The 12,515-nt window shown below is 50.2% G+C and overlaps 1 protein-coding gene across 2 annotated transcripts in view; it reads right to left on the reverse strand.

The window, feature by feature from the left end:
• Positions 1 to 12,515, reverse strand: part of CFAP221 (cilia and flagella associated protein 221) — an 827,291-nt gene that overhangs the window by 430,378 nt on the left and 384,398 nt on the right. For both annotated transcript variants that reach the window (XM_069224324.1, XM_069224325.1), the window contains exon 15: positions 3,582 to 3,678. In XM_069224324.1, coding sequence (XP_069080425.1) covers positions 3,582 to 3,678 — 97 coding nt within the window. The remainder of the gene's footprint in view (positions 1 to 3,581; positions 3,679 to 12,515) is intronic.

The raw sequence follows: 12,515 nt of genomic DNA on the forward strand, positions 1-12,515 counted from the left end.
TGGGCTATATGTGATGACAAACTCGTAGTCACTAAAAAACAAGAGTCCATCTCAATTGACGTGCTGTTAGCATTCTAGCGGATCTGTAGGTTTCTGTGGTCCAGATAAAGAGTTACCGGGTGTTTGGCATTTACCACATAATGCTGCCATTCCTCCATTCCCAAACTGCTACACTGTAATGACATTCAATTGGACGCAGTTTCCGTGAGTAATATGCTAAGGGGTGTAACTGTAATGTGCCTTGAGTTTGGTTATGACAGCACGCCCCTAGGTTATTTTGTGGGGTGTCTGCTTCTACAACATATGCTTGTTCTAGGTTGGGATGTGCCAGTATCAGGGCAGATGAGAATTTGTTCGTCAGGGTCTTGAATGCCTGTTCAGCTTCAGCATCCCATAAGAACCGAACCCCCTTGCAAGCCAAACAAGTTATGGGGGTTATCGTGTTGGAGAAATAGTCAATGAAGCACCTGCAAAAGTTGCCAAAACCCCAAAAACTTTAGACCTGCATTACTGAGATGGGTGATGGCCTTTGGAGTATGGCAGCAACCTTTTCATGTCCATTGATACCCTTGGGACTTAGGATGTTGCCCAGAAATGTTACTTCTGTGGTTGGAAACATACGTTTTTCTAGTTTTACATATGGAGCGTGCTTCTGCAATTGCTGTAGTATGACACATACCTGTTGAATGTGTTCTTGCACATTTTTGGAATAGATCAAGATATGAAAAAAGATGGAGAAGACACTCTACAAAAGATCTAGAACCTCTTCTCCTGTGCCCCAACCTTCTGTCTTGTTCAGTGTACAAACATTTAAGTGGGAAGAAAGGGCTGGTGGAGTTGGTTCATACCGTCTCTGCAAGATCACTCCGCAGGCTCAAGCTAAGGTTTGTGGTGATCTGATCGACAGTCCTCCACCCCCAACCCCATTCACTTTTAAAGAATCTATCTCTGGTGTCTAGTGGGCTTTCTGCTCACTGAGTAGGCAGATTAAGGGTAAATCTGTAATTTGTCCCCAAGGAGAGCAGAAAGATGGTCAGAGCTGCAGGTATTTGAGGTGTTGCCATATCCCGCTGTATTCGTTATTCATAAAAGTATCACAGGTGTACAGCAGGGTTTCAGCTACCCTAGGTGGTCATACTAGAGATAAGCCCCCATCCCCATCTGCTATGGCAGTGGTCATGTAGACTACCGGGGCAGTGGGGTGTACTCCAAAGTCAGTAATCTATTCCTTATGCCTAGAGCACTTTCTGCTGGGGCAACAAAGCTGGGGGCATACTCTATACCCTGCCTAGTATGGGGCACAAAGACTATGTGGCCCAGGATGGGGTAATGATGTCTGATGTCATGAAAGGTTGGCCTCCACCCCATTTTTAGTTTTTTATAACCTGTCCCTGGTGTCTAGTGGTCTTTCTGTTGCCTTGAGGCAGACAGATTGAGGGCAAATTTTCTATACTGCACCCAGTCAGCGGTAGAAAGACTTTTTGAGCTTGGGGGTAGAGAAGTACGTCACAATGACAAGATGTGCTGGCCCTCCACCTTTTTCTTTTTTTTTAAACCTATCCCTGGTATTTAATGGACATTCAGCCTCCTTGGAAGGACGACTTGGGGTCAAATGCTCTAATCTGGGACAGAGAGGGTCAAAAGAACTTCTTCAGGGACAAGGGCCTGGGTCGTGCAACCCAATATCATGATGGCAGACCTCCACACCCTATACATTAAATAAAAATCCTATACCTAGTGTCTAGTGGGCTTTCTACCCCCATTCTGTCCCCAGTGAAGCAGAAAGATTGAAGACACACCCCTCAATCTACCCTGAGGGCAACTTAAAGACTGTATATTCCCCAAAGCCATGGCCCAAAGCCTTGCTATGCTTCCTCCACCTCATTCCTTGTTAATAAATAAACTGCTTGGTGTCTTGTTGGTCTTTTTCACCTATTGAGATGGTCAGATTGGAGGTAATCCCTCCAATCTGTCCTCTCCAGTAGGGCAGAAATACTATCTGGGCCTTGGGAGTGGTGCAGTGACTCCCACATTAATTTTTTTTGTAAACTGATCCTGCTATCTAGTTGGGTTCCTGTCCCTCTGGGTCTGGCTGATTTGGAGCAAACACCCCAATTTGCCATCAGGTGGCCTAAGAAACTGGATATACCCCAAGTTTCGGGTGGTGTGGCCCCCTCACCCCACTGACTATTCAATAATAAATCTCTGATGTACAGTGAGTTTTTGTCCTGAACGGTACATAGGTTGGGTGTAAACGCCCCAATTCTCCCCCCCAAGAGGGCAAAATATTGATTTGGCCCTCAGTTGTGTGGAATGCTATGCCCTGTGCCTTGTGGGACCTCTTCCACCATTAACAATTACCTGGTGATTTAGTGGATGGATCAGTCCCAGTGGATGGCCTTCCAGTAGTGATCCATGAGCAGAGTTCCACTAGGGAAAGGCACCACTGGAAGAAGGAGAGTCTCCCCTTCAAGTGCTAACTCTTGTTGGAATCTGTGCTCGGGGACTGTGCATCAGAGCACAGGTTGAAGAGAAAGCTAATCCCAAGTAGCCCAAGTTGGGGATCTCAAGCCACAGAGTGTTTTCCAGTTTTCCAGTTATAGTTTCCAGGATGTGATGGTCTCATAGACAGCACATTCATAGCATTCTAAGGTGGCACCGCACTAGTGCCTTACCAATCTTGTAAAAAAGAATAAGGACTTTTTTATGTTGATGGTAGAAAACAGTTTCTCTCATGGACTGTCAAGGACATTAAAGTAAAAGAAAGAAACACTGATCTAATTTTTCAAACAACTAATATACTCGCATCAGCTCTAGCACAGCAGAGTTTTTACTGTTTCTTTTTTCTCTGAAGGAAGAATTTACATAAAAACCTTGATCTCTCTCTCCTTTTGACAGCAAGTCTCAGTTTAAAATGGTATACCCAGTTTTTGATCACCCAAAATCCATGTTTGTGCTCGATTGTAAATCTTTTTTTACACTATATAACATATGGGAGTCAAATGCTGGGTGGTGGATGTTCAATTTCCCTATCCACATCGGAATTCTGAGATCCAATAGAACACTGCAGATCTCTTACCTTTCCCCTGGATGGAGAGTTCAACTGCTGAAAGTAGCCAAATTCTCTAGCTGAACGTCTGGCCCAGAATGAACAATTATCAGGTGATTTGGACTCGGATTTAGGGATTACCTGGTAATTCCTCATTTGTTAGTTGACCCTCAGAGTCCACCTTGAAATGGTCTGGATTTTCCCCACCCCAAGAGTTACCTGTGCCCCTGGTATTAGTAAAGTTGGAGTGGGGAAAATCAAGCCCTTTTACTTGGCCACTCATAACGAGGACCTTAGTGTGAGATGAGTTTTAGGATTGCTAGAGGTTATCCAACAGCACTAACTCAGTGCTCCTTCTAGGAGCTTGCGTTGAGAAGTAAATGCTATCACAACAGCTTTGAAAACAGGGCTCAAAAATCACACTTCAAAATCACTGGTACTGGGGACTCAAACTCTATCTCTTTATGGAGTTTGTAATATAATCAGATGTTATCAAAAAAAGTGAATAAAACAAACACCAGACGTATTTTACCTGATATGTGTTGTCCATCTTCCTTCTGTGATTTAATGTATTGCATTACTTTTCTTAATAAACGTAATCTTAGGTTTACCCGACACCTAATCAGGATCTAGGGGAAAAAAAAAATCATGAAAAAAGTTATTTATTTTACTTGACACTTGTGGATATTTTAATGATTCTGCATTTACATAATGTTTAATAACTATGGTACCAGAGTTGTAGGGCCTTATTTACAAAATTAAGGCAACCTTACATTGATTTTACATTGCAACTGTGGTATTCACAGCACAAAAGATCCAGTCACAGTGAGTCTCAAGCCATATTAATATTTATGAGTCAGAAGTCCATTAGCAATTTTCTAAAAATGTCTGCAAATCTAAAGATGGAGGCCTTGAATGAAATTTTGAATGCAGTTTCTGCCACCTAAAGGGACAAAGGCTGCTTTTAAAACAAAAGTTGATATTCAGTAAATGGCACTGGAAGGGGTGCGCAGAGATCCCCACCAATGCCGGCAGCCACCATTCACAATGTGGAACATGTTCCTCGTGGTCAACTTCCACTCTGCAAATGCCTTACCATTTTTTTTGCAAGTATGTAACAGATCAGTGGTTTGTGAGTACAAATGAGGTCACAAAGCATTGATACACTAATTGCAGAGGAGGGGGGTGTCCATTACATCCCCCTTTCTTTTGGGATTCATGATGGGTCACGTGCACTTTGTTACCTGCATTTTTTGTTGCAACACCTGTAATTTTGCGAACTGCCTGCTTTGCTACCACAAAAATGATTTATACTTTGGGTGTGTGGCTTCATTTTACAAATTCACACACAAAAAAACACATTGGACCATTGCTTTTGATGGGAATCGGAAAAATCATAGGTTGCTTCCTTTTTACGAGAGCTTGAGTTATAGCAAGAACACTCTCTTTTTTTTTTTTTTTTTTTTTTTTTAATATATTTTTATTAACATTTTGCTATTACATCGTTACATATTTATTCATTTCACATGCACTTTTATATCTACTTCCTATTTTGTACTTTTTCGCTTATTGCTCGATCTTTATTAACAGTCGTTTTATTTCTCTTTATTCAACCAGTTACTCTTTTACTTATTCAATCACTTTTCTTTGTTACAGCTCTTTGTTCTGCATAAGCAATAGTCAAGCAACAGGTTTAAACCCCTTCTTCCTTGTAACTTGGAATAATGATATAGAGGGTTAGGTGCCACCCAATTGGGTGTGGGAGGAAGGAGGAAGAGGCGGGAATAAAAAAGAACAGGCCACCCAGGGCCAACCATGCGGCTGTGTGCAAATGATTTTTATAGTTGTTGAATTGAAGGTGCTATGTCAGATCCATTTTTTTTTTATTTTTTATTTTTTTATTTTAATTTTAAGCAGGGGGTGATATCGACCCAGGGCGCAGGGACGCGCCGTGTAGACGGAGGGGCACGCACATTGCCTATCATGTTCGATGGCGAGGTGGGGATCCACGGCCCAGCTGCCTTCAGGCCTCTACACTTAATGAAAGCCACGTGGAGGTCGGGTTTTTTCTGGGCGCCTATCTATGTGCTACAATCGCCTGGCTCCGACCTCGGCGTGGGTTGGGAGTCGCTGGTTTCTCTTGCTGGGTTCACCAATCTCCTAATTATACTCTCCCAATTCGTCACTAAGTTCTCCCACCCCGGAGCTATGGGAACCCGGCGGATACTCCTGGCTTCTTCTGCTTTTAGGACCTGTAATTCAGCTCTAGCCCACGTTAATGTATCATTCTCCCAGACAGTCAGTAAAGGACAACCCGCAGCTTTCCAGCCCCTCGAGATTAGTCTCTTATATAGTGCCAGGGTGAGGTCCAAAAAGCGCCCCTTCACTTTTCCACGGAATGCCGTTGGTCCAAGGCCCAGCAAGCACATCTCGGGGCTGGGTCTTAACTCAATCTCAAGCAATTCAGTTAAGGTAGTCAACATTTCCTTCCAGCCAGTCTGGATCACCGGGCAAGTCCAAACCATGTGGTCGAAATTCGCCCCACCCCCCCGCACCTCGGGCAGGTCGCTGGAGATCCACCGTATATACGGAACAGCCTGTGGGGCGTGAGGTATGTTCTATGCAGGTAATTATATTGAAGGTACCTTAAGCGTGTATTACGGGACACCATCCGGGGGTAAGCCAGTATCTTTTTCCACTCTGAGTCTGTGAGTTCTCGACCAACCGTGCCCTCCCAGCTTCCTCTCAGTGAACGTAGGGGGTCTAAAGCTGCCTCAACCTGGGACCGATATATCTTGGTGATGAGACGTGTTTCCTCACCTAATGTCATCAGTGAGTGCAAGACCCCGTGTGTGTCAGGTTCCGCATTTGCCGTGTCCCAGTGAGCCCTAAGGGTATGTACCAGTCTCCCGTACAGTAGAAACTGTCCACCGGGAACACCCTCCTCCATCAAGTCAACAAATCCCCTCAGGACTCCCTCTTTGAAAAGTCCTCCCACTACTTCTATTCCCGCTGCTAGCCAATGACTGAGTCCCATACTTCCCGGCCCCCTCCCCCTGGGTTCTATAGCAAGTACTGCCAGCGGCAGAGCTGGAGAATACGGGTGACCAACTCCTACTCTTTTCGTGCATCTTTTCCAACATCCCATTGCCACTTTTATCATTATGTTGTTCCCAGGGAGAGTTATCTTCCTGTTTGCCATGTTTGCCGCAATCCACGCCGTATCAATCACTCCCTGGGCCGTATATAAATCCAATTGGCCCCGACCCGTAAGCCACCCGGCTATCCACTGCAATTGGGATGCAAGGTAATATGCCTCAAAGTCAGGTGCCCCCAGGCCTCCCGCTTGGGGAGGCCTGCAGATGGTCACGAGAGTGGTACGTCTTCGCCCACTATCCCAAATTAGTTCTCTAAGCAATGTGTTCAGATCACGGAACCATGCCCGGGGTATTAGCAGCGGTAAATTGGCAAAGTAATAGAGCAGTCGGGGGAGCATGATCATTTTGGATAGCGCCACTCTAGCCATCACTGACAATTTTAAAGAGCGCCAGAATGTTACTGATGATCTCAGCGAACGAAGCGCTCCACCTAGGTTACCCTCTCTTAGGTCAGCCATACCATGGTAGATCTGGATCCCCAAGTATCTAAATGTACGCGGAGCCCATTTCAGGTCCACCGGGCACGCTATGGGGCGACCATATCCAGACGTCAGGGGGAACACATATGTTTTATTACGGTTAAGTCTTAATCCTGATACTAAACCAAATTCCTCAAGTACGTTCAGGGCCCAGGGGAGTCCACTCGCCCCGTCTCTAAGGTATATCAAAATGTCGTCTGCATATAGCAAGATAATGTGATCCCCTGGTCCCCACCGAATCCCTCTGCCCGCTCCTTCACCTCGCACCCACGCCGCTAAGGGTTCCATCGCCAAAGTGAACAACAATGGAGACAGGGGGCATCCCTGTCTAGTTCCCCGATACACTGGGTAAGCAGCTGAGACTGTCCTACCCGTCTTGACCCTTGCCAATGGGGACGAATATAACAGGTTCACCCAGGCAACCCAGCCACCACCCAGGCCCATTTTTAACATTGTCGCCCTCAAGTAATCCCATCTGATCGAGTCGAAGGCCTTTTCAAAGTCCACAGCTAGCAAGGTCCCGGCTGGTGGCTTCGCCTCATCAGGCATATGCATTATAGAGAAAATCCGCCTAAGATTCAAGGAGGTGCTGCGACCGGGAATAAAACCGTTCTGGTCAGGGTGCACCAGGGTCGGCATAAGGGGCAGTAACCGATTAGCTAGGATCTTACTCAAGATCTTAAAGTCGCTATTTAGCATTGATAGTGGTCTAAATTCTGTTACCGATGGATCACTAATGTTTGTTTTTGGGAGCGGCACAACCAATGCTTCACGGAGCGTGGAAGGGAGCACCCCATTCTTTACCGCCTCCATATACATTTCCTTCAGTCTGGGAGTTAATAAGGATTTATACTTTTTATAAAAATCCATCGGAAGACCATCTGTGCCCGGGGTCTTCCCAGGAGCCAGCTGCGTGATTGCTTCGTTTATCTCTTCTGCAGTCACTGGACCCCCCAGGCCGGCCCCGTCCTCCGGGCTCAAAGCCGGCAGAGACATCCGAGCTAGGAAACCATCAAGGATCCCCACCTCCAAGTCTGTGGGCTTCCTATACAAGTACGTATAATAATCTTTGAATGCGTCGTTAATGGATTCTGGACTAATTCTGCGTGCCCCACCCCTGTCCAATACACTTGCAATAGGACCACTATCACTATTCGGGCGCACTAGCCATGCCAAAAGTCTACCGGATCTCCCCTCCTCTGATTGCATGGATACCAAGTATCTTTGCACACTGTGGCATCTAAGACGCTCTTCTATTCGGGAGTGCTCCCTACGCGCACTCTCGTACTCTTCATCCGCTTGTCTTGTGGGGCCCTGTCTCAACTCCCCCTCGTGGATGACCTTCTCCAGTGCGTTTAATTCTCTCTCAAGTGTACGTTTTATCCCCACTGACTGTCCCAGACAATGACCCCGCGTCCCCACCTTGAGTGTCTCCCACTCTATGCCTCTGGAGGAAGTGGATCCCCGGTTATCCTCTATGTGTTCCTCTAAGTAGCTTTGTACCCCCTCCCTGTACGCTTGGTCCTCCAAGGCCGACGGAAGCATTCTCCATGCTGGTATAGGAGGTCTGTCCCGAGATACATTCAATGTCATCAATAGAGGATTATGATCAGATATTGTGCGGGCAAGGTACTCCGCGTGGGTCATACTTCGGGCCAGCCCTGCTGTGCAAACTATTCTGTCGATTCTAGTATGTACCTGGTGGAGGCCCGAGTAAAACGAATAATCCCTGGCAACAGGGTGTTGTAGCCGCCAAGCATCCACCAGTCCCCAGGCGTCCAGCCACTCTGCTAGTTTTTTTGCTGCTTTAATTGATGTTGCTCCCTGCAGTGGGGGGTTAGACCTATCTAGGTCGATATCAAGCACTGCGTTAAAGTCTCCTCCTATTAGTACTTCCCCCGTGCATTGACGAGTGAGATGCCCAGACAGGCCCGTCATGAATAATGCTTGTTCCTGGTTGGGGGCGTATATACAACTCAGGGTCAACTGGAGCCCCTGTAGTTTCCCTTCTAGAATGACAAATCTTCCCTCCCTGTCTATGTTGGAGGAATCTAGCACAAATGGAACTCCCGCTCTAATCCAAATTAGGGTTCCTCTTGCGTAAGCTGAATATTCTGTGGCAAATACCTGACCCCTCCATCTCCTCCGTAATTTCTCCCCCTCTCCGGGCGCGAGGTGAGTCTCCTGTAGCATAGCTATATGCACCCCTCTTCTTTTTAAAAAGGAAAGAATTCTATGTCGCTTACTCGGAGTGCCCATCCCCCTAACGTTCCAGGTCATAGTGTTGTAGCCCCCCATCGTATTCTTAGAACCCGTTGTACATGGAGTCTACACGCCCCCGGCCCCGGCCAAGCCCCCCAGAAGCTTGCACCTTCATTATGATCAGCCCACATCGCACATATAGCCGGTATAACTAATAACAAAAAAACCTAACTCCCCTTCCCCAGGGCGCCTCCAAAACTGTAGGCTGCCCAATAAGTCCTACAACACTGCAGATCACACAAACACATCAAGTCAATACTCGCCGGTCAGGGTTGACAGGCAAGAAACAGATCCGGGGGGGCGGCCAGGTCCGGAGGGGCCACCGTACTTCTTATCTTGACTCGCCTTTCAGCGCCGGTGCGGGTTCTGTTTAGATCAGTTCATCAGCCGTTTGTGTGGTTACCTCCGGTGCACTAATCGATCCCCCAGAGCCCTCGGGCGAGGACTCCACTATGTCTTCTGATTCCTCTTCAGAGACCGCCGGCGGAGACGATTCCACTCCCATCTTGGCTGCCGCTTTTAGGGCTTCTCTCTTTCCAGTCTCCCTTTGTTCCTGCGTGGGTGCTAGCCGTCGGCCGCCCCCTGGCCTTCTCCCTCTCAGGGCCCGCCGGGACCCTCCCCCACCGCGGCCCCCCGGCGCAGGCCGCGCCGGGCCCGACCCCGAGCTCTCAAGCCACTCCCATGCCTCCTCCGGAGTCTGGAGGAAAGTGGTTTTCCCCTCCACAATCACTCGTAGTCTTGCTGGATAGAGCAATGAGTACTGTATCCCTTCTTCTCGTAAAGTTCTTTTAACGGCCAGGAAGGAGGCACGCTTGTTTTGGACCTCCAAGGTGAAGTCAGGGAACAGTGTTGCTTCGCCATTGGCCACTTTAAACGGACCCAATTCCCTGGCTTTCTGCAGGAGGATGTCTCTGTCTCTATAGTGCAGGAGTTTAGCAATTACAGCCCGGGGCGGCCTGCCAGGGGCAAGCGGTCTAGCCGGCACCCGGTGTGCACGTTCCAATGAGTAAAAGGGGGTCAGGCATCCTGGTGCCACAACCGTACTTAGCCATTTCTCCAGGAACTCCACCATGTTATTCCCCTCGACCCCCTCAGGGAGACCCACCACGCGAATATTGTTTCTCCTGTTTCTGCCCTCTGCGTCCTCAGCTCGCCGTTCGAGCTTCGCCACTCTGTCTGCCAGAGAGGTCACCTCCGCTGATACTTCTACTTGTTTTGGGACAACTTCCTCTAGTGTTGCTTCTGCCTCCTTTACTCTGTCGGCCAATTTGTGGTGGTCGGCTCTCAATAGCCCCACCTCTATCGCCACCTGATTAATGTCACGCTGTAGAGTGGATTTGGTGTCCTCAATGGCACCCAGTATCTTGTCCAGGGTGTCCTGAACCTTGGTTTGTGACTGGCTCTGTGTGGTCAGCTCGTTGTCCGCCATTGGTATCAGTGTCATGGGTTCCATGGCTTTGTTCTTGTGTCTGCCCTTGGAGGGCATTGGATATGCAGAGGAGGGCGTCTCAGCGAGGCCGGCGCGCTGTGCAGGTAATTATACTGCCTGCTGTTGGCCTGCCCGTTCACCCAATCTGTTGCCGTCAAGATCTCAGGTTCTGGTCGCTCTAGGAGGAGTCTCAGACACCATGCCAGTCATCCCCAGCTCATTGGGCCACAGTAAGCAGGTGCGCCCAGGATCCTCGATGTCGCCGTGTAGCTCGCCTCCGCCGAGCGTCCCCACCAGCGGCGCAGTCGGAAACAAGGTGGTTTGGATCGGGTCGGGGGTGGCGCCTCCCCCAAGACCGCGCCGCCCTGCGCAGGAGGGGCAGCCGCGGTAGGCCCCCAAGGCCGCGCCGTCTCCAGCAGCCAGGAGGGACCCCAACCCCGGGCAACAATGGTGCCAGTCTCAAATTTCGGGTGATAACAGCAATCAGCACGGGGCGGACCCTCGCCGCCACACCCCGCGACGGGCGATCAGTGTCCAACTTGAACCGTCCTAGGCGCAGGGGGCCCCCCCTCCACCATACAGGGGGCACCCGGGCAACGACCACCGGCACCGCAGTCGTACGGCCCCCAGGGGGCACAGGAGAAGCTGGCTCCCTATCAGTCCTCCTCGGGTCGCCTCTTGTCCCCTTGTCTCCTCACCGTCCGTGCCCCCGCAGCCGGGAAGCACCAGGCCCCGCCTCCCGGGTGGGAGGCCGACTTCACTCCGTCCGGCGTCCCCACTCGGCACTCCGATCTGCCCCTCACACCTCGGGGCGGGCCCGCGCACAGCCTCCGCGCCCGGCGCGGCACGCCGCACGTCCCAGGTCCGTGGCCGCAGCCCGCCAGCAGGCCCCCGGGCACGATCCCCGCCGGGCCACACGAATCCGTAGGGGGCCACCCCCGGGGCAACGGCCCCTCGCCAGTGGCCCCACCCGCAATCGCCGCTCACCTCCTCCTTCGCTCCGAGCCAGCGGCACCTCAATTCAGCGCGGGGCGGCCCCGCCCGTCAGCTAGGCCGCAGCCGCTCCGCAGCCCCGATCGGCCCCGGGAACCCAGGCGCTCACCCCGGGGGCCAAGCCGCGCCGCCACAGTCTCCCCACGTCTTCAGCAGTCGTTACGCTCCACTTTGAGCGCGACACTGCCCGCCCCAGCGCGTCTAGGCATACATTTGAAGTCGGCCCCTCCGGAGCCGAGCGGTTAAGCGTGCGCCATGCTCAGCTCCGTGGCCACGCCCCCTAGCAAGAACACTCTCAAAGCGTTCCATGTGCCCAAAAACTAAGAGGGCTTAGAATGTGGAGATTTCATCTCTTCCTTATCTCTCATCAATTACATGCCTAGGCCACTTTGCATGGTGACCATCTATCAGAGGGGGACACTGACGTCACCTGCCTGATCTGGCCACTCAGATGCTCCCAGGGGCCTCTGCACATCTTGTTTCAAGATGGCAGAAACAAGTGGTCACCCTAAGGAGCTTTAGGCACCACCCCTGGAGTGGTGATGGGCAGGGGAATGGTCACACCCCTTTCCTTTGTCCAGTTTCACACCTGAGCAGTGACCAGCAGTCCTGGACTGGCGCAAGCTGTTTTATGCAAGGAGGTCACCAAATGCGACCTTCAAAGGAAACTGATGGCTTGGGAAGGCTACCCATCCCCAGCCTTGTAACATCTATTTCCAAGGGAGAGGGTATTCCCTCCCTCTCCCACAGGAAATCCTTGGTTCTGCCTTCCCCTGACTGAGCTGGTCAAGCAGCAGGAGGGCAGAAACCTATCTGAAGGTGGTAGTAGCGTGGGCTGCCGTAAACCCTGAAAGACAGGTAGGAGCAATACTAGGGGGTCCTCTAAAGAGCCCCCAGAGTGCAAGGAATCATGCCACCAATGCTGGCATTAGTATTGGGGTATTATTCCAACATGTTTAACACTAAACATGCTTAGGTTTGGAGGTATCATTATGTAGCTGGATCATAGACCCGTGGTCAGTACACGGGTAAAGTGGCTTCCCCACACTTACGAAGTCCGGTGCATTGGAACTGGAGTTCATAGGGGCACCTCTGCTCATGCAGGTGGTCATCACATACAGGAACCTGCACCCTGCCCTTTGGGC

The sequence above is a fragment of the Pleurodeles waltl genome, chromosome 3_1, assembly GCF_031143425.1.
Source record: "Pleurodeles waltl isolate 20211129_DDA chromosome 3_1, aPleWal1.hap1.20221129, whole genome shotgun sequence".
NCBI lineage: Eukaryota > Metazoa > Chordata > Amphibia > Caudata > Salamandridae > Pleurodeles > Pleurodeles waltl.